The sequence below is a fragment of the Penicillium chrysogenum genome (assembly GCF_028827035.1).
Source record: "Penicillium chrysogenum strain IBT 35668 chromosome Unknown utg000005l_segment0_segment0, whole genome shotgun sequence".
Classification (NCBI taxonomy): domain Eukaryota; kingdom Fungi; phylum Ascomycota; class Eurotiomycetes; order Eurotiales; family Aspergillaceae; genus Penicillium; species Penicillium chrysogenum.
Genome location: NW_026622753.1, coordinates 1,915,485 through 1,934,212, shown reverse-complemented (window position 1 = coordinate 1,934,212; position 18,728 = coordinate 1,915,485). Strand labels below are relative to the sequence as shown.

The following is an 18,728-nucleotide window of genomic DNA, read 5'->3' as shown; positions in this document are numbered from 1 at the left end:
AAAAGATGTGGGGACTTTCCCCGGCGGGTTTCCAGTATCCCGCGACAACGTGCATTGTCAGATCTCTCTGGGGTACCCCGGAATGCAGTGCACGATCCAGTGGTATGAAATGGCAAATGGTATCTGTTCTGATTGGATAAATTGAAATGGATCCATGAACGGGGAAGGGAGAAAACGGCCAATGATCGATTGCTGGACATGGGTGGCGGGGAAAAGCCTTATCCCGGGAGGTTATGGAGATGCGCACTGCGAAGTATCCGTTGAGGACTGTCTGTTGGGCCATTTACGCGTTCTCCAGTCACCCTTTATGGTATCCGGTGGTCTTTCTATTGGTTCTCGTAGAGTTTTCTCCATTCCCAAAGCAAGTTCCCCATGGGGTACGGGTGGTTGTAGGGGGAAAGCATTCAGCCCGGTAGACGTTCTGAAGTGGCGCAGACCTTGACAGTGAGGTATCGAATTTGCGACCAAGCTAATGACAATTTCATGGTTCATATTGAGTAAAACAACAAATCTATAATTCGAATGCAACTATTACACTATAAAGGTAGGCAATGACATTAGTCGATGAGAGTGGCATGGGTGGAAGAGCAAATCATTTCTCCGCCCAGTGCCTCATCCGTTTTCTGTAGACTCCACTACTCCTACATCCATCCTTGTCGCTGGAAAATAAAGTAGAGGCTGGGGTTTTCCGAGACCGGTGGGTTCACTCTGGCCGCTCGTTTGGAATTACGCAGTATGGTTTTCCCCGGGTTTAGAGAGTTGTTTTCGGTCCACCTGTGGACTATTTGACGTTGTATGGAGAACCCAATCGCCGGGTCGATATAACCAAATGGCTCCTGCGCCCTTTACTGAGTCCTTCAGGCCTATCCCCAAGAATTGACTAATTTCATGCACATTACGATCGATTCCGAGAATCACCTCAGATAAGAGGCACTGCATAGTTAACTATCTCTCCCTGTTTCCACGGAGAAAACTAGACAATAGGATGTCTAAGTAGACCATCAGATACACAGATGCTTTCCTTCAATGAACAATTCCATCCCCTCGCTTTCTTTGATATTGTCGATGCCCGAGGTATACAGTATACATCAACTATCCCTCAAGAATTGAGGCATCTTGCTCATAGAGATCTTTCCAAATCGAACTATCGTGCGGCCTAGCTGTACGATGAACTTCTCTAGCCGTGTTCCAGCCACAGAAGCCAGCGGTTTCCCAGTCAATGAGCCCCACTATTTTGTCATCGTCGACTATGATGTTGGACTCGGTAAAGTCGTTGTGCATGAAGCCCAAGTCCGGGTCGGTGTTGGTGCTCGAGAAGATAATATCACCTTCTAGGGGGTGGATACGGCTATTAGTGAAGATGTTGGGGTCAGGCACGACGTGGGAACGAGCCTGGCCCACATCGGTAGGCTTTATGGAGTGCAGTTGCCGAAGTATCTCTCGTGCTTGCTGTTTGAATGACTCCTTTTGGCTTTGTGATAGATACGGCCATGCAACGGTCAACGCAACACCTGGAAGCCGTTCCTGGACTGATACCTGACGATCGTTGATCTAATACAGTGTAAATGATCTTGGGAGACTAAGTAGCGACTTGAGAATAGGTACCTTGCCGTTGAAGTAAATTTCGGGCACCCTGATGTCATTTAGGACGTTCTTCGCAATTGAAATAGCTTGTACTTCATTGGCATCGGCATACGAATAACCCAGCTCCGTCTCTGCGCTCTCTTGCGTATGGAGATGATTCGACTTGACAATGATATTGCCAACGGCGAACACATCACGACCACCCGCATCACCTGGGTAGATCCTCACAGATTCATTGCAAAGATCAAGTACTGAAGCCCAGTATTGTAATGAGTCCGTGGACTGAGAGTTGGCATGTTGTGCATCAATGCAGAAGTCGTCCGGTTTTGGAGAATACCGCCCGTAAAGGGGCAAGTCCGCGTATAGGTCAGAAGGGGGAATGTGGTCTGGATCAGTTATATATGGATTCATAGTTGAATACTAAGTCGATACGATGAGTAAAACTAAAGATATCAATAGATTCGTTTCTTCGTTGAAGATCTGAAGCTGACTGAAAACAATGATCTCCGGTGATGGCCCCTTAATGGCCTAGCGGTCAACATGCAGGCGGCCGTTTGTACCCCCTTGCTTCATTTTACAACTTCGCTAGTATTCGGAATTTAGCCCAAGATAACTACTTTGCCTCGGGTGGATTAGGAAATTAACTGTCAATTGGGAGAGAATCCAGCTTAATAGATGCCTCGGTTCAAATATTTCCCCGAAGTGAAATAAAAAAGCGGCGGCAGCTACGGTGGAAAACAGAAAAGCCCCACCCGGCAGAGTAAATATCCACTGGGACATCGTGAGGCTAAGAGGCTAAGTATTTTCTGGAATTCGAATCTCATCTTATAACATTGTAGGCCTCCCCTCTCTAAAATCTGCATATCTAAGCAGATCAATACACATAATTCATCATGTCTCTCACAGAAATCAACCAAGCGCCGCCAGAAGAGCCCATCTCCATCCCCTCCAACCGCGATGGTGTCGCCTATTTATACGGCCACCCTCTTCTGAACTCTCTTTCCCCACCTCTCCATCAGACAGTCTACAATGTGCTCGGCCTCAATTGGACCCAAATCCCCCTATCCAGCGTGTCTGGCTCATCAGAGACATACCCGCCCCCATACACACGGTCGCCACCAATTGAGAAATACCTAGCATCGATCAAGTCCAATCCCAAATTCGTCGGCTCCTCGGTGACGATGCCTCACAAGGTCGCAATCATGCCATACCTGGACGACCTCACCGAGCACGCCCGCCAAGCCGGTGCCTGCAACACCATCTTTCTTCGCGACGACCCAACAACCGGTCAGCGGCAGTATGTCGGCACCAACACCGACTGCGACGGCATCCGGGAAGCCCTTATCCAGAACGCACCTGACCCATCCCGTTTCCGCGGCCGACCCGCGCTCATTATCGGCGGTGGTGGCACCGCCCGCACCGCCATCTACGTTATGCGCCGCTGGCTCGGCTCCAGTCGTATCTACGTCGTCAACCGCGACGCCGCCGAGGTCGCCGCCATCCTCGAGGAGGACCGTCGTCGCAACCCCGACCCCAATGCCCAGGCTCCTCTTATTCCCGTCACCGACCCTGCGGACGCGGCCCGTCTCGAGGCCCCCGCGGCTATTGTCTCTGGTATTCCCAACTACCCTCCGAAATCTCCAGAGGAGCTCCGCGCTCGCGCTATCATCCAGGCTTTCTTGGGTACTGCTGCCGATGCGGACAAGCAGCAGGGTGTTATCTTGGAGATGTGCTACCACCCCACGCCGTGGACTGAGATCGCTCACTTGGCTTCTGCTGGCGGGTGGAAGGTCATCCTTGGCTCTGAGGCTCTGATTTGGCAGGGTCTCGAGCAGGCCCGTCTTTGGACTGGAAAGGATGTCATCGGTACTCCTGGCCTTGTGAAACAGGTTAAAGACCTTGTTGCGAAGACTATCGCGGAACGGGAATCTGCGAAGTCCAGTCTGTGATTTCCTTTTTACGGTCATGTCTCGACTTTTCTAATCATTGTATAGAGCGCAAGATAGCTGCTAGTTGCATTGTCTATAAATATATATGGATGGCGTATTTGTTTTGACATACGTCTCTCTGGATCTACCATAAGGTCAATATGAAAATCTGTACATATCATCAGACGTCTATACAGAATAGAACAAGGTCAAACCGCTCCGAGATTATTCAGGCACCAGGCCGTGAGTATTCCAGGTTACGGACTCGGCGCCAGACTTCGCGTACTGTCCGCTCTTGGGTTTCACGGCCTGTCTCGGTGGCGGATGGGCCAGCGGGTCTGAAATGTCACTGATTAGCAGGGCTAAAGACAAAAGAAACAACCCAGACTCACCTAATAGCCAAATACAATCTGCTGCCGAGTCGGACATCCTCAATGGGCGCCGTCTCCACATCCTCTGGTGGGTTAGCAGTAGTCATAAGTCCACCAGCTTCCAAAAGAATAGCGGCACCGGCAGCGATATCCCTATAATAGTCAGCACCAGCATACCAGACATCCGACACTCCAAGGATATAAAAGGACCGAAGGAAGAAGAAAGAAAAAAGACAAACAGAACTCACCACTCCCAGCAACCTCCCTCCCACCAAATATCAAAAGATCCCATGGCAACATACGCGAGATCAAGCGTCGCACTACCCAAACTGCGCACACCATGCACCATACCACCTCTCCCATTCCGACTACCCACCTCTGCAGCCATATTAACAAAACTCTCAATCTTGCGATGCATATTTCCATCCGGAATATCGCGACGGTCTTTACCCCACTCGCAAGAAAAGATACACTGTGAAGGTGCATTGGCCGGCATTGGCGGGGTTGGGTTGTGGATGAGCGGAAGGCGGCGAGTCTCGTTCAGCCAGGCCCCGCGCCCGCTGCAAGAGGACCAGAGCTGATCTGTGAAGGGGGCATAGATTACACCAATTATTGGCTTATGTTGCACGATGAAGCCGATTGAGACACAGAACATAGGGAAAATATGTGTGTAGTTTACGGTTCCTGGGGGGTTATTAGTTGAGTTGTTTTGCGATGCCTTTCCAACCACGAGCAGTTGACCAAGGTCCATGAGGTCTTGATTTACCATCTAATGGGTCGATGCACCATGTTGGTTGTTCATCAATGAGGTAGTCGCGCGACTGCCCTTTGGCATATGCCTCTTCGCCGAGGAATCTAGGGGTTTGTTAGCTTTGCTGCCAAGTGGAGTGTGAAAAAGAGGACTAACTTGTGAGACGGATATCTGGCCTCCAGGGCACTTCGGATGAATACTTCGACGTCTGCCAGGTAAAACTGTTAGCGATAATGTCTGATAACTGCCTTATCAGCTGCGCCGTACCCTCGTCGGTCTGCGTCACAATGTCTACTGAGTTTTCCTTCTCTTCGAAGGAGTTGGAGTGGCCATTTGCGTCTGAGATACGCTGGTCGACTCGGTCCATGAGCAGCTTGCCTGCCTTTCGGCCTAGATCTACTGCGAAAGCGTATATCTCGTCCAGTTCATTTTGGGTGAAGGGTCCGATGGCCATGGTGGAATGGAGTAACAGGGATGTGTGGATACAAGATACAAAAGATGTATCAAAGTCTGCTAATATAAGAAAAGATTCCAAGAATGAAGGAAAAGTCTAGCTTCTTGAGTCATCCGGTGAAAATTGGATATTCAAAATAACCGTCACTAGCCGACCTCGGGTGTTCCAAGGTTGCTTATCGAGAGATTTCCCCACTTTATGGAGAATTTATAGGCCTTCAATACGGAGTATAAAAGCTGGTTGACTCGCTTCTAATATGTATGTTATATGAAGCAATACAAAGAATCATCACGATATTCCAGTCCAGAGCTTTTTGGATTGCCCGTCTCTCGCGCATATTGCTCAATTGTTCGTGTGTTTTGATAGCTATATCGTACATCATTCCAGCCAACTATGACATGCATGAAAGGTGCTTTATATGCTTGTCTATACCGTCTACGAATATACGAAGTGATGTCGCCCCATCACGTGTTGGAGCAGGCTTAACCTAGTGGCATACCATGCCTCCTATGATAAACGCTGTAGTATGTGCAGCGCGGTTGTCATTATTCAATTGACCGATCCCGAACTCAGTCATCAAATCTCTGGAGAAGGCTACCGTGGAACGTAGATCTACTGTTCAGATCAGATTTGTACACACCAACCCAGAAATACGAAGGAGTTGGAGATGGTATAGTATTTGGTATTCTAAAACTTCTGCAGGCGTGAGATCACTTGCCAACGGTGCATTTGGGCTAGAAATTCATGAAGTGGTATCCATTGAGACTATTTCTCCCTCTTGTAGTTCGTTCTCTAGCCACGTTTTGACTCTCTATGCACCGCTTTTCTCACCTAGGTCGGGGTATAGATGAAGGACCGTATCAAGTTCAGATCTTGCAGATTTCAGATGCCTCTCAGTCCAATGACAGTTAGCCTCGACAAATCTTTCATGTATCCCCTGAAAGTGGAAGGCGGATTGGAAAAGCAGACGTTCCCCCGACCCTCTGAGTAATGCCGACACCGTATGAGGTAGTCCCCGCAAACGCTCTAGCCTCTCGATGGCAGCCTCAAGGTAAGCACGATCCTCGCCGAATGTCTCTCCCACTCGGACACCGTCGTTGTTCCATCCGGGGGTATCAGCTATGAACCACGGGTGGTGTATGGCAGCCGGTAGCGGAGCCATATACATCCAATCCCAATCGATGACCCTGTATAGTTTATACCGTTAAAAGACGGTCATGTCGAGTCCCCTTGCTAACTAGAAAAAGAGAAAGGAACGAGCAATGGAGAAGAATAGCTGATTTTGCATACCCAGTTAAGCGGAAGGTATCACTCTTCATGATATTATGTGCACGCAAGTCCCCATGGGCAAACGCAATACCAGTATACTGATCAAACTGAATAGCATATCCCGGAATCATGGACCGCATGATGAGATAGTTAACAGCGTCACCCCATTTCGCAGTTCCATTCAAGGTTCGGCGGAGAGCTCGATCTAGGCTCTCTGTGAGCCAGTGCGAGTATAGGGTTGGTTGCGCTACAGTAAGGTCAGGAGGGGCCCGTGCAGTCCATACTTGGAGCAGAAAATCGGCCATGTCATCCAAAAGTGCTTCGCGCTGAACCTGAGGAACTTGAAGATTCCAGATAGCTAGTGGCGCGCCATTGACCCATTCTGAATATAGGACTGGGTGCTTTGAGCTGTAAAGTAGGGTCGGTGCTCTGATTGCTGTACATTGTTGCTTCAGACACTGGAAGGTTTTCACTGCGCGTAGTTCATTTTCCCAGTTATTGGGATCGTGACCGACTCGAGCAGCCCACTCGACAGAGTCCTCAAACACAATTTTGAATACGGTGTGGGAGCCGCCTTGGCGGGGAGATTCGTCAACAAATGAGCAGGGTACTCCTAGGCGGAGGTAGCTGGCTTCCGAGAGAATATCTAGCAAGGCCACCATATTGGGGCTCTTGATGGTCCGAATTCGAGATGAGGTGGAGGGGAAAGAAGAAAACGAAACCTGCAAGTGTCACAGGGCCAAGGCTGTCAGGTTGTGACTCAAAAGCCAATTGATCGAGACACTGGTCTCCCTTACTACAAAGCAACATCCGTGGGCTGATCTTATTATTTTATTTTGGATTATGTTTGAGAAGCGGGACCACTTTTCCGGTCAACAAATATAATGGGGATCATAAGCTTCGTTCGTCATGACGTCTCAAAGACATCGGTATCTGCGGTATACAGCTGGGCATTCCGTTGATTTAATACATCCATGGAAGAAACGTATTTTCAACACCTGGCGAAGAGGTGCGGCACTTGATCATCATTTATGAGAGTAGCTGAGATATTCAAGTCGGTTGTCCGTCCATTTGCTGTAACCTGTCCTGTATCGTTTCATGATCATTATTTCCTTCATCGCCTTTGTACTCTTGGAGTACAATGCTCCGCATAACGCGCCGGGGAGCACGGCGGCCAGTGAACAGTTCGAACTGGGCGAAACCTTGCTCTGGCAGAACATCAAGGCCATCCAACGCTACCCAACCACGATGGGATAGAGCCCGTGTTTGTTTCATGAGAGGGGTATTGAGGGGCTTGTATGCCAGCTAAGAGATTGGTTAGGAATAAAAGGCCATATTCGAGACTACTATAAACTTACATCAACAACAACGCCACCTGTCGGGCTCTCTAGCCATTGTGTTGGCATTTGGAAGTTGGGTGCTGGCTCGCCGCCAATGCTATGAGCCGGAATCCCCGAGACAACAATTGTCGGCTGTTTGAAGTCTGCAGGCCAGGGGTCTGATAATGAAGCAATAATGTGAACTGTAGGGCGGCCAGACCCGCTGGCCTCTTTTGAACGGAGATCTTGCCGGTTGTAGTGATGTGCTAGTCTCTCAGCATTGGCGAGCGTACGATTGTAGACAAAGATATTTTGCACGCCAAGATGGATCATGGAGTAGATTGCTGCGCGAGCCATTCCACCGGATCCGACGACAAGACCTGTCGATGATGAGCGGACCGCATTTGCCGGGGAGAGACCGCGGCGAATGCAATTGCAGATTCCGATCCAGTCGGTGTTATCACCATGTAGGCCCTTGATAGGACCGGCACGGCTCTTTTGAAGGAAGACTGAAGATTCTTGAAGACGGGTGTCGTCCAGGTCATCGATGTTGCGGATTGGGATGAGAGTATTGATGGCCCCAATGGCTCGCGCATGCGCAGACATTGAGTGGAGGAGAGGAATACACTCTGTTTTGTACGGAAGACTGACACTTGATCCACCGAAGTATTGATTTTCCACGAGGTCATTAAGCCCTCGTAGAGTAGGTGATTGGTGAATTGAGTACTTGTGCGGCAAACCGCAGACTTTGAAAGCAGTGTTGTGCATCGCGGGCGACAGACTATATGTTGTGTTGGCGCCAAAGACGAAGAATTGCATCGGGTCCAAGGCGAATGAGCTATAAAGCGCCTTTTGCGCTTCACAGGCTGTGATCCATGATCGTAGATGCGTTGGAAGTTCCGTTACTAGGGAGGCATGTGTGACCGGGGAGAGGATAGGGTTGAAGCAGCGAGACATACGGCCAAGCGGGCCGGTGTTGTAGGCGATCAGAGAGAGACCAGCGACTGGCAGGCTTTGGACGCGATGGCGAAATCTTTGCACCGCGAGGTTGTCTTCAGGTGTCTCGGCTGGTTGACACAGTCGGACTATATCGCATCCAAGGCTTTTGGCCCGCTCATACACTTTCATATACTCATCGCCATCCCAACCCCCCGGTAGGGGATGGAAGGCTTCAAAATGGCCAATGATCCTGGTCCTCCCACTTGCAGAGATGATTTGGGAAATAATACTGTCATCACGGGTGAGGTCTACTGTGAGGAAACCGGCGGAGAGCCGCAGGCCATGTCGGACGAGGTTTAAGTAGGTTTCATCGGTACTTCTCACGGGAACTTGGCTAGGAGACAGAGACCCCGTGGATGTGGGATAGCTTTCCACATGATATATCAACGGCACAATAATGTTGCGACGAATGGTTGCTACTGCCTGACTGATACTGTCCGCAAGACGTGAGCTGAGGCCTGACTGACCAGAAGGATCTGTCACGTCGACTGCCAGTTCGAAGGCATCGGCAGTGAATTCCAGTTGCTCAATATCAATACCCTTCTCACACACCTTGGAGAATGGTACAGACACTGCAGACGTGTACATACGAGATTCCACAGGCAACAGCGACAGCGGGAACGATGCATGTTGGCTGTTAAGTTCCGCAATGTCACCGGTGATAAAGGCAATGAAGCGGAGAAAGTCACGCTGGACTCGTTTCAACGTTAAAAACGGAACGGGAGTATGTGACCTAGGTTCTGTTCGGTGCGTCGGTGATGCATCGTCGCTATCACTTCTGGCCTCTGACAGATTGAAGAACTCGAGGTTCGAGCATCCTCGATATATCGGCCCTGACAACTCTAGGAAATGTCGCACCTTTTGCGTATCCCACGCTTTAAGATATGACTGGATACTCTCTGGATCTCGAATAACGTGAATAACCGGATGTGTCTGGGCAAACTCCTTAAGAACCCTTTGGCCGTTACGTTCCATCGATCCGGCCCCACAGGCAATCACACATCCCTCTTGGTTATCTGCCAACATTGACTCAAAGACGCGGGCCTCTTGTTGCCGGTATACAAATCCATCATTTTCTTTCTTGAACTCAGCGCGGGAACATCCCACGCTCTGCTGAAAGTAGCGGTCTGCATCGATCAATCGTCGTCCGGATGTCGCCGCGAGGATGACCGCCAAACTTGACTTTCCCGTGCCACGGATTCCGATCAATACAATGGATGCGTCCGGGCTGAAGATGCGCGGGGTTTGGAGATGGCCATGTTCAAACAGCACCGGTGATCCGCGGTTCGAGTGTGCTTCTCTCAGCGATGGTGGACGCGAATCTCCGGATGGTTCTCTATGTTCACCCAATTGACGAGAAGGTGGCCTTGATGAAAGGTGGACAGTGGGACAGGGCGCGATACCCGAGCTGTACTTTCGAGGCCCATCGTGTATAGTTTCAACCTCGTGGAGCTTTCGTTTCGGTGGGCGTACCAACATAGACATGGCGCAACGAGGGTCCCACGTGCGGGAATGAGATCAGGAGCAGGGTAGTCGAGGACCCATTACCACAGATGGAAAGGTGGGATGGAGGGCCGTAGGGTATCGAGATATATGTGATTAGGGGATCCGGGGATGTGGAGGGAACTGATATGGTAAGCGGGATTTCCCACCTGGGCACCTAGAGCAAGTTTTGCGGGGGGAAAAGAATATTCGTGCGAAAGGGCGCGGGTCTGGGCGATACGTTCCCGTTACATAAGGCGGACGAGCACTCACCCGGGGATTTTCGGTTTTCCTCTTCCCCGCGGGGGACAGATACGAACGTGCAGAACACATTGGGGAATCTATCGAAGTTGCTGTGGCTTATCTGATTTGTGACCATAGCTGACTCAAAAATCAGCTTCAAATCTATAGCCTATAGCTCAGTCTTCACACGATTACCTTTTGCGAGACAGTGACTAGCTCACCGCTAGCCGGATATCCAACCTTCCCCGGAAGAACCCTGTTGGCAAGCACCTTGTCTGCTGCACCGACCCTCAACATTGCGATTCTCCCGCCCTAATATCCCTCCAGTGGGGCTCATTTTTATGGCGTAGTCGCCCGATCGTACGTGCAATCGCCTATCGGCAAAGGATTCATCACATATCGCTTTGCGGGATCATGCGCCCGAGGCCTCAGAGTGGATCACGAAATCAACCGCCATGAGCGCTGAACAGCGGCAAGCCACCGGCACTAGCAGCAAATCCAAACGCCGATGGGCTGACCCGGAAGACGATGGGAGGGCGACGGGGGAACAGAAGCGTCAGCGTGTTTCACGGGCCTGCGATAGTTGCCGGTCGAAAAAGGACAAATGTGACGGAAAACAGCCTGTGTGTTCGACTTGTGCATCGCTCTGTCGACCCTGTACCTACAAGGCCAACCCGAAGAAACGAGGCCTGCCCACGGGCTACATTCGATCGCTGGAGTTGCTTTGGGGGTTGACATTCCAACGGATCCAAGGCAGTGAAGAAGTCATGCGAGCTTTGATGCGATCAATCAATCTTCCGAGTCACTTGGCCACAATGGGTAAAGAAACGGAAGGGTCTGATGCTTTGTTAGCTTCCTTCAAAAACAGCACAGTACTCAAAGACATTGAACGAATTCTGGTAGTACTAGAACAGCCGGAGGAGGAAAGGGGGCGAAATCTCCAGGCATATGACGAGGGAGAAACACCTCTAGATGTCGAAGGAATTCTTTCTTCCGCCGAAGCACAGGAGTGGCGGATCCCAGAAGGCATGGAAGCTCGCGAGACGCCATTATTGGGAGTGTCGCCGACTCGAACCGCAGTAGGCGCCGCTCCTATGAAAGCTGCCGGACCACGCCCAACCACAGACTGTGGTGTTCAGACAATTACACCAGATGACCAACCTTCCACCTCTTTCACCTTTCCACCGGATCCTGATCACCCTCGATCGCTCTCCATGAGAACCCCTCTTAAGCTCCCATACAACGCATGGCCCCTTTTTGATGTGTATTTCTCCTACACACAATGTTGGTTCCCCATTCTCGAAAAACATGACATACTTCGCACCGCTTTTAAGTATACCGAAGGCGATTTATATGCATCGGGTGTAACCCCCGGGTCTGGGGAACATGCGGCCTTGTGGGCTGTTCTCACCCTCGCTTCGCTCCAGGATGCTTCTATATCAGCCTCCACCGAAGTGGGGGAGGAGCCTAGTGATCGGATGAGTTCATCACAAATGTATTCTACAGCCCGGCAATTGATCCCGACTGAGAGTGGCCCACACGAGATTGGACACGTGCAAGCACTGTTGATCCTGGGTCTTGTCAAATTCGGACAACAAGAATGGGCCGGATCCTGGATGCTTGTTGGTCAGGCTGTTCGGATTGCGCATATACTAGGTCTCGGTCAACCTGTACATTCTTCGTCATCGAGAACTCCGGATCAAGACAAACACCTTGGTCGAGCAAAACATGTATTTTTAGGTTGCTTTGTTCTCGAAACCCTCGTTGCGGAATCAATCTCACAATGCCCATCGCTGCGGAAGGCTGACCTAGCCAGGATAGGCTCTGTCAATGAAGATGGTCTTGAGGAATGGCATCCTTGGGAAGATCAAACCGGGTTACGGCCCACGCAATCCTCACGGGCATCTATGCAGCGCGGCCCCCTTCACGCGTTGAGCACCTTCAATCGCCTCGTCAGCCTCGTATCAATTTTGAATGATCTATGCTGTTGCAAGCATGACCCAACAATATCTCGATCGCAGCTGGAGCAACTGGAGTTGCAATTACAGCGCTGGGTAACAGAATTACCAAAGAGCTATCGTGTCGATCTACAAAGTCGCCCTGCGAGACTGGCATCTCCACATATATTTGGGTTGGAGATGACATACGAAAGTGTTGTCATTGCTCTCAGCTCTCAAATTGCCATTCGTGAACATGATCAGAACATACCTGAACCCCCTCACAAAATTCGTGCTACAGAAAGCTCAAAAAGGCTTTTGCAATTGCTTCATGTCTATGTGGAGTCATACAGCTTTTCAGCAACCGCACCAACGTTCGGTCTGATTCTTCGATTTGGGCTTCCGCGATCGATTTCTAGGGACCTCCCGTCAGTCCTTGACACGGGGTTACGAAACAACATCCACAATTTTTCCTCCCAGCTTTCTACTTTGTGGACTATGCCGGACCAACATTCCCCTGGTCTAAATGTATCACAAGGATATCAAGTCTTGAGTACCTCTCCTACGGTCTCACAACACATCGATTCCTCTACTGGCGGAGACATGACAATCCCGTCATCGCTCGCAATAGCCACACCTTCACATCTTCTCCATCCCACACATGCCACACATGCCCCCCAAAATAATATGCATGCCGCAGCTGCCCATGAAAACCCATTTCTCTCTACGCCTTGGCTTAGAACCACACAACACATCGAAGATGTATCTCTTCTCCGCACGCCGTCATCCCTAACCTCCGTTGGGGGTACCTCTGAAGTTCCCCCACAGCAGGGCCACTTGGATGGTTCTCTCAACCATGGGCTTCCTCATCCTACGTCAATGCCTACCGAATCCAATAATAGTACAGGGATGCTCGCCGGTCTTTCGCCACCGTACCATCAAACCTCACAGTACCATACAACAGCATTTCACGACCCATCTGTCAATATGGGCTCGTTCGTTGACATGGATGGTTACGCACGTCCGAGGAGGCAGCGGATTGCTCCTGATCTCGATGCATTATTTGATGAGCTCGCATCATTAGATGGTGCGGAAAAGTAAGCATTCATCTGCTTTTCTGTTGTACATTGACTGACTTTAGACTCTATAGACCCGACAATCAACCAGAGTTCATGCAGAACTTAGGCTTTGTCTCCGATGCGGGCATTCCTGAACTCTACTCATTCTCCAGTCAGATTGAACCTTTCTTGCTGGCACAGACCCAGCAGCTACCCAATAACGGCACCCCCCGCTGACGTGCGACGAGAGTCGCAGCCTCTTAACATGCCTGGAACCACCAAACGATGATGTCCTACAAGATCATTCCATTCCGATGATCTGAATACCGTGGGAACACCCTGTCGCCGCTGGTCGGCCCCATTGGCCTCCTAGCCTGCCATACATCTGGACCCTGAGCAACCGCTATACGCCAGTTCGTGGCTCACGTGCTCTATCGCACATTTGAAGCCTCAAACCGGAGTCCCAATTCCTTGTGTCTATGGTAATGTACGGCACCTTTCTAAAATACAGAAAGTTATTCCAGGCCAGACAGCTGGTAATGTAAGATAGCTTTTATGACGGATATGAAATCGCCACCTGGGCAGTGTAGGTAGAAAACTGTTTTTTAAACGGATGAGCCTCCTGCAAGGCTCCACGCACATGGAATCATACATGTGGAAGCTATCCATAAAAGTGTATATACAATCAGAGCGCGGCTTTAGCCCCTTTCTCCTTCTCCTCAAAGTTAACACAAACATGCTCAACAGCAACCTTATACCCATAGACCCCAAGACCAACAATAATCCCCGCAGCCTTATCACTGAAGTACGAGTGATGTCTCCAGGGCTCGCGCGCATGAACATTGCTCACATGGAGCTCGATAAATGGAACATCGATGCCGAGCAAGGCATCCCGGATCGCAACAGAGGTATGTGTGTACGCGCCCGGGTTAATGATGATCCCGTCGACCTTGCCACGCGCCGCCTGGATGCGGTCCACGATTGCGCCTTCGTGGTTTGACTGGAAAGATTCTAGGACGGCGCCATGGCTGGCGGCGATCTCGCGGCTGTTTGATTCTACATCGGAGAGGGTTGTGTGTCCGTAGACGTGTGGCTCGCGTGTGCCCAGGAGGTTGAGGTTCGGGCCGTTGATTAGAAGGATGGATTTGCCCATTTTGCTGGTTTGGTATTGGGGGAATTTGGGGGATTTAAGAGAGAATAAAATCGATGGATTGGATATAGGAAGGAGATGATATTAATGGTAGGCGTGTAATAATTGCATGTATTCTTCTTATATTGTTCCTCCGCATTTTGCCCCGGCAGAGCGCTTTGCCGTGGATTTTGTGGGAACACGGGGGTTTGGAATGGGCGGATTTGCCAGTGACCATATTGCCAGTTGTTTTATTGGATGATTGCAACTATTTTGCATAATTTTCCGATATTAGATTAATTATTCATGTTGGAATAACAGTGCGATGGTCAAATCTATACCCACCCGACATATACCGGGGTTGAAGGGTCAATTTTTCGAATTGATATAGAACTATGACTTGGTCAACCCTGTTTTACTAGCACTACCCAGGTGAAACAAATTTTGATTCTCATATAATATCTATTGATCAACCCCTTGACTCGGCTGGCTGTTCATAAAACCAGTACAACAGCACGATAGACTAATACAAACAAGCCAACCAAGCAAGTCATCCTCATCTTTTCTCCAGGGCTCGTAACTAGGTAGATACCTAACAAACACTGAACGGAATTGCAGGACATACAATAGTCCGCGGCCGTTTCCGTTCCACAAGCTTGCCAGTACCTGTATGAAAGACATCTTCCCCCATAACAAGTTCAATCTTCAACCGATGGTGAACAGTGATTCCCTTGGTCACTCTTCCCGGCGAATATAAATAATCTTCCCCGGGAAAGCCACAATATAGTGCTTGGCCGAATCCCTCGGTTCCAGTCTCATATGCGGCCAGGTCAACATCATCCACAACCTTTGCCCGTTTTGGAATTGTGAAGTCAAATGGAATGCGAATCCCTCGTTTTTCTCCTGCCTTTTCCTCGAGATTTGGTCTGTAAGGTTCCGTAGTGTATGGATTGCGAGAGGATCCCCAGTATCCCTTTGAACTTCCATCACACAACTTCCGGACCGACTGTCGCTCGCAGATAGGATACTTGACTCCGGGGCTGCCAATGCTTATGATCTCAACCACTTCCTCGACATGCCACCTCAGCTCTCGCACCACAAGATAGCGGAGCTCTGTTGGTCGAGCTGCCGGGGCTGTCTCCCAATGGGTATGGATTGTCGCTGTGAATGAGATCCTGGATCCAGATCTCGGCGTTGAGTTTTGTGAGAGGGTCATTCCTTGTATGGCGTTCGAGGTTGGGAAGTTTAGGCTCTGCTCAGTCTGTTTTGGAACGGTCAACCCCATCTGGCGGTTGATATTCAAGGGTCGACGATGAGTGATCATCCCGTGCTTCGAAGTCGCTGCTGTAGCTTCTATTTCGTAGGTGATGGTTCCAATAGGTGTTTTTGTTGTTGCGGGTATATTCGTTGGAATGTCCAAATAGAAGTAAGACTTCGAGGCAACTCCACCTTGACAATTCTTAACCCCTTCTTTGGACTGTACCGGCAGAGAAACTTCTCGAAGGGTTCGTTCAATCCTTGGATTTCGCTGGGGTGCTTTGTCTGTTCGACTGCTGAATAAAGGACTCGAAATCCGAGTGTCTTTGCTGTCGGTTGTAGACATCAAAACTTGGACAAGCCGAACTTGGATCTCGGTCACGTCGACCAGGGTTAAGAATGAAGTTGCTGACAGAACAGTATGTCCTGCAAAAGTAGAAACGAAACGCTTTTCATGGCTATTATCATGGTGGGTAGAGGGAGCAACGAGCTCGAGATCAAGAGAAGACATGCTTCTGTACGCAAGGTGTAGATTGTAGAAGTTTTGTTCGCTGCGTGTTCAAGTGTTGGAAATAAGAGAGAAAGAGCCAGTCCAGGTCCCCTATACTTCTGTTGATATCGCCCCTTGCCAAAAGCGGAAGCCAAGACGGAAAGATTGAGTTTATGACGGATCTAACCCTTTTTGGAGTCAACGCTTGATGTATAACGACTTACATTACCAGTTTAAGTCCTTCTTAGGGCTACTTCGATGGAGTAGGAATTGACCGTTATAGATTAATTGGTTAGGTAGCCGGATAACTAGCTGGAGACCAATCAGATCCTTGACTATATTTGGGAATTGCACAATCGATCCTCAGGATTCGGATGCCGTTGGTCATCCTATGAGAATGCCAAATGAAGACCTAATATTCAATATGTTAACACTTCCCCGTGTATGCCGTGTGACTTGTGTGAATGTATGTACCTGGCGGTCCACTCGGGTGGAGAGGGCCAATCCACTTGCACTGAAATGCCCGAATAGGCCTAGCGCAGTTCAACTCTGTCAAAAGCATCAAATTCCCATCGTGTGTATCACATGACTCACAGAAACCCAGAACTGCCTATATCAACGCCCTCGTTCTATTGTAAGGTTATCCGTGATCACCGGTGGAAAAGTCGAATGGGATAGGCAAATGTCCGCAGGTTCTACGGAACAGTTGGCTGCTAAAGGTACGAATCTCACCTCATGCTAAAGCGGGGCTAATATTACCAGATTGTCCAACATGTCAAAGGCGACGTATCAAGTGTGACCGGGGGCTTCCGGGCTGCCACAAATGTGGAAAGCGCAATTTACAATGCCCTGGCTACGGCCGACAGCTCAAATGGGTCCAAGGCGTCGCCAGTCGCGGTAGTCTGCGGGGCAGAGCATTTCCCTCCCTCGACGCTCCTGTCACAGCATCAAACTCGCCTTGTTCTTCGTCAGAGACGTCAAGTGATACCTATGCTACTGGCAACAGCGTAGATTCTCTGGATCGGTACCACTACCCCACGGCCCGTTTCTCACCAGGAGCTTATCCATCCCCCGCTTCGGAACTTTGCTTCTCGCAAGCTCGACCACTGCATGTTTCACGGTTGATCTCCTGGTTCAACGACCGAGTTGCCCATCGACTTGCGTGGGTCCCTCAACAGAATGCATGGCGTCACATGATTCTACCGATGTCTGAGAGCTCCGAAACAGTCCTTTCTTCCATTCTTGCTATCGCCGCCCATGACCTGGCATCGGAGTACCATCCAAATGACCTGGGACATGGAACATTCCAACAGATGTCGAAAAACTATCAAAATAAGTCCCTTGCCTTACTGGCTCAAGAGTTGAACAGTCTTTCTATATCGTCTTCGTCGGCATTGGAAGCGAGCACAACATCTGCCTACACCCTTGCATCTGTGATTATTCTTTGTAATAATGAGTTTATGAAACCACAAGGCGCTGGGTGGAGAGTGCATCTCTCCGCTGCGAGGGAGATCATCCTGGCGTCAGGGAACCGACCGCGCCGGCACCACCAGCTAGCCTGCATCGAACAGTTTCTCGAGTTAGAATTCTATGAGGCTTCTGTATGGGCTGATCTGACGACATTTGGCAACTACAACATGAAGATCAAGTATCCTCCTGCAAGCGCCGAGAACGCAGTCTTCACCGACTTCATTCGGGTCATCGACCAAATCACCCGCCTTGAGCGTCTGAGATTTTGTTCCGGGACGATCGAGCAGACTTCTTCTTCATACGGCCCGATACAAGACATCCAGTCACAGATTGAATGTGCTAGAAACAGCATGATGCGTCTCAGTGAATCCATTGACTTCTCCTCTGAGGCTGATCAACGTGGCTTTGAATTGGTAATCTGGATGTATTACCACGCAACCCTCATTTACAGCCATCAAGCTTTATCGGAGGTCGCTACTGCATGTGATGATGTACGCAAGTCTCGGGATGAAATCCTCCGCTATGTACAATTTCTCTCCGAGACTCGAGACGGCATGTTCGCTCAGGACCTTGTCTGGCCGCTTTTCATGGCAGGGACTGAGCTCCGAGGATATCCTACCGGACAGAGGATTATCCAGGAGTGTTTTGGTAATGTCATGCGTATCAGCCGCACTCTCGACAGAGCGCGTGTTCTCTCGTTCGTTGAGTCCTGGTGGAGTGAACCTGGTACCTATACATCTTGGATTGACATGGCTCGAAAGCAATCTCAATCTCCGCAGTGTGACATTCTCATCGTGTGATATATGCTAGACATTCTAAGGGTTCCATATACGCTCATGGTTCGTATACACGAAGAATAAAATAGAAGGAAAGATATTGAATGACTTCAAAGGAATTCTTACAACCCACTGCCTTACAATTTTGCTCTGACTTTAGGATCTAAACCGTTGGGAAGCTGTTTCACATATGGCCAACTCGCACCTCAAA

At 49.8% G+C, this 18,728-nt stretch overlaps 9 protein-coding genes across 9 annotated transcripts; 3 read left to right on the top strand and 6 right to left on the bottom strand.

Moving 5' to 3' along the window:
• Positions 1 to 1,092: 1,092 nt before the first annotated feature.
• Positions 1,093 to 1,995, bottom strand: N7489_009131 (aminoglycoside phosphotransferase family protein; the record flags this gene model as incomplete). Its single annotated transcript, XM_056714881.1, has 2 exons — positions 1,093 to 1,551; positions 1,606 to 1,995. 2 exons carry the CDS (start codon positions 1,993 to 1,995, stop codon positions 1,093 to 1,095), a joined length of 849 nt encoding a protein of 282 aa, XP_056562503.1.
• Positions 1,996 to 2,477: 482 nt separating this feature from the next.
• N7489_009130 (shikimate dehydrogenase family protein) lies at positions 2,478 to 3,533 on the top strand (the record flags this gene model as incomplete). Its single annotated transcript, XM_056714880.1, has 1 exon — positions 2,478 to 3,533. One exon carries the CDS (start codon positions 2,478 to 2,480, stop codon positions 3,531 to 3,533), a length of 1,056 nt encoding a protein of 351 aa, XP_056562502.1.
• Positions 3,534 to 3,741: 208 nt separating this feature from the next.
• Positions 3,742 to 5,088, bottom strand: N7489_009129 (inositol monophosphatase family protein; the record flags this gene model as incomplete). The annotated part of the gene is made up of 6 exons (XM_056714879.1): positions 3,742 to 3,850; positions 3,905 to 4,036; positions 4,132 to 4,567; positions 4,650 to 4,738; positions 4,791 to 4,842; positions 4,902 to 5,088. The coding sequence occupies 6 exons, from the start codon at positions 5,086 to 5,088 to the stop codon at positions 3,742 to 3,744; spliced, it is 1,005 nt and encodes a 334-aa protein (XP_056562501.1).
• An 811-nt stretch (positions 5,089 to 5,899) lies between these two features.
• N7489_009128 (uncharacterized protein) lies at positions 5,900 to 7,019 on the bottom strand (the record flags this gene model as incomplete). The annotated part of the gene is made up of 2 exons (XM_056714878.1): positions 5,900 to 6,275; positions 6,379 to 7,019. 2 exons carry the CDS (start codon positions 7,017 to 7,019, stop codon positions 5,900 to 5,902), a joined length of 1,017 nt encoding a protein of 338 aa, XP_056562500.1.
• A 388-nt stretch (positions 7,020 to 7,407) lies between these two features.
• N7489_009127 (putative quinate pathway repressor protein QutR) lies at positions 7,408 to 10,160 on the bottom strand (the record flags this gene model as incomplete). Its single annotated transcript, XM_056714877.1, has 2 exons — positions 7,408 to 7,662; positions 7,716 to 10,160. 2 exons carry the CDS (start codon positions 10,158 to 10,160, stop codon positions 7,408 to 7,410), a joined length of 2,700 nt encoding a protein of 899 aa, XP_056562499.1.
• Positions 10,161 to 10,855: 695 nt separating this feature from the next.
• Positions 10,856 to 13,632, top strand: N7489_009126 (putative C6 transcription factor QutA; the record flags this gene model as incomplete). Its single annotated transcript, XM_056714876.1, has 2 exons — positions 10,856 to 13,434; positions 13,488 to 13,632. The coding sequence occupies 2 exons, from the start codon at positions 10,856 to 10,858 to the stop codon at positions 13,630 to 13,632; spliced, it is 2,724 nt and encodes a 907-aa protein (XP_056562498.1).
• Positions 13,633 to 14,080: 448 nt separating this feature from the next.
• Positions 14,081 to 14,548, bottom strand: N7489_009125 (type II 3-dehydroquinate dehydratase; the record flags this gene model as incomplete). The annotated part of the gene is made up of 1 exon (XM_056714875.1): positions 14,081 to 14,548. One exon carries the CDS (start codon positions 14,546 to 14,548, stop codon positions 14,081 to 14,083), a length of 468 nt encoding a protein of 155 aa, XP_056562497.1.
• A 568-nt stretch (positions 14,549 to 15,116) lies between these two features.
• N7489_009124 (uncharacterized protein) lies at positions 15,117 to 16,292 on the bottom strand (the record flags this gene model as incomplete). Its single annotated transcript, XM_056714874.1, has 1 exon — positions 15,117 to 16,292. The coding sequence occupies one exon, from the start codon at positions 16,290 to 16,292 to the stop codon at positions 15,117 to 15,119; it is 1,176 nt and encodes a 391-aa protein (XP_056562496.1).
• A 661-nt stretch (positions 16,293 to 16,953) lies between these two features.
• On the top strand, positions 16,954 to 18,541 carry N7489_009123 (Zn(II)2Cys6 transcription factor; the record flags this gene model as incomplete). Its single annotated transcript, XM_056714873.1, has 2 exons — positions 16,954 to 16,990; positions 17,034 to 18,541. 2 exons carry the CDS (start codon positions 16,954 to 16,956, stop codon positions 18,539 to 18,541), a joined length of 1,545 nt encoding a protein of 514 aa, XP_056562495.1.
• Positions 18,542 to 18,728: the final 187 nt, after the last annotated feature.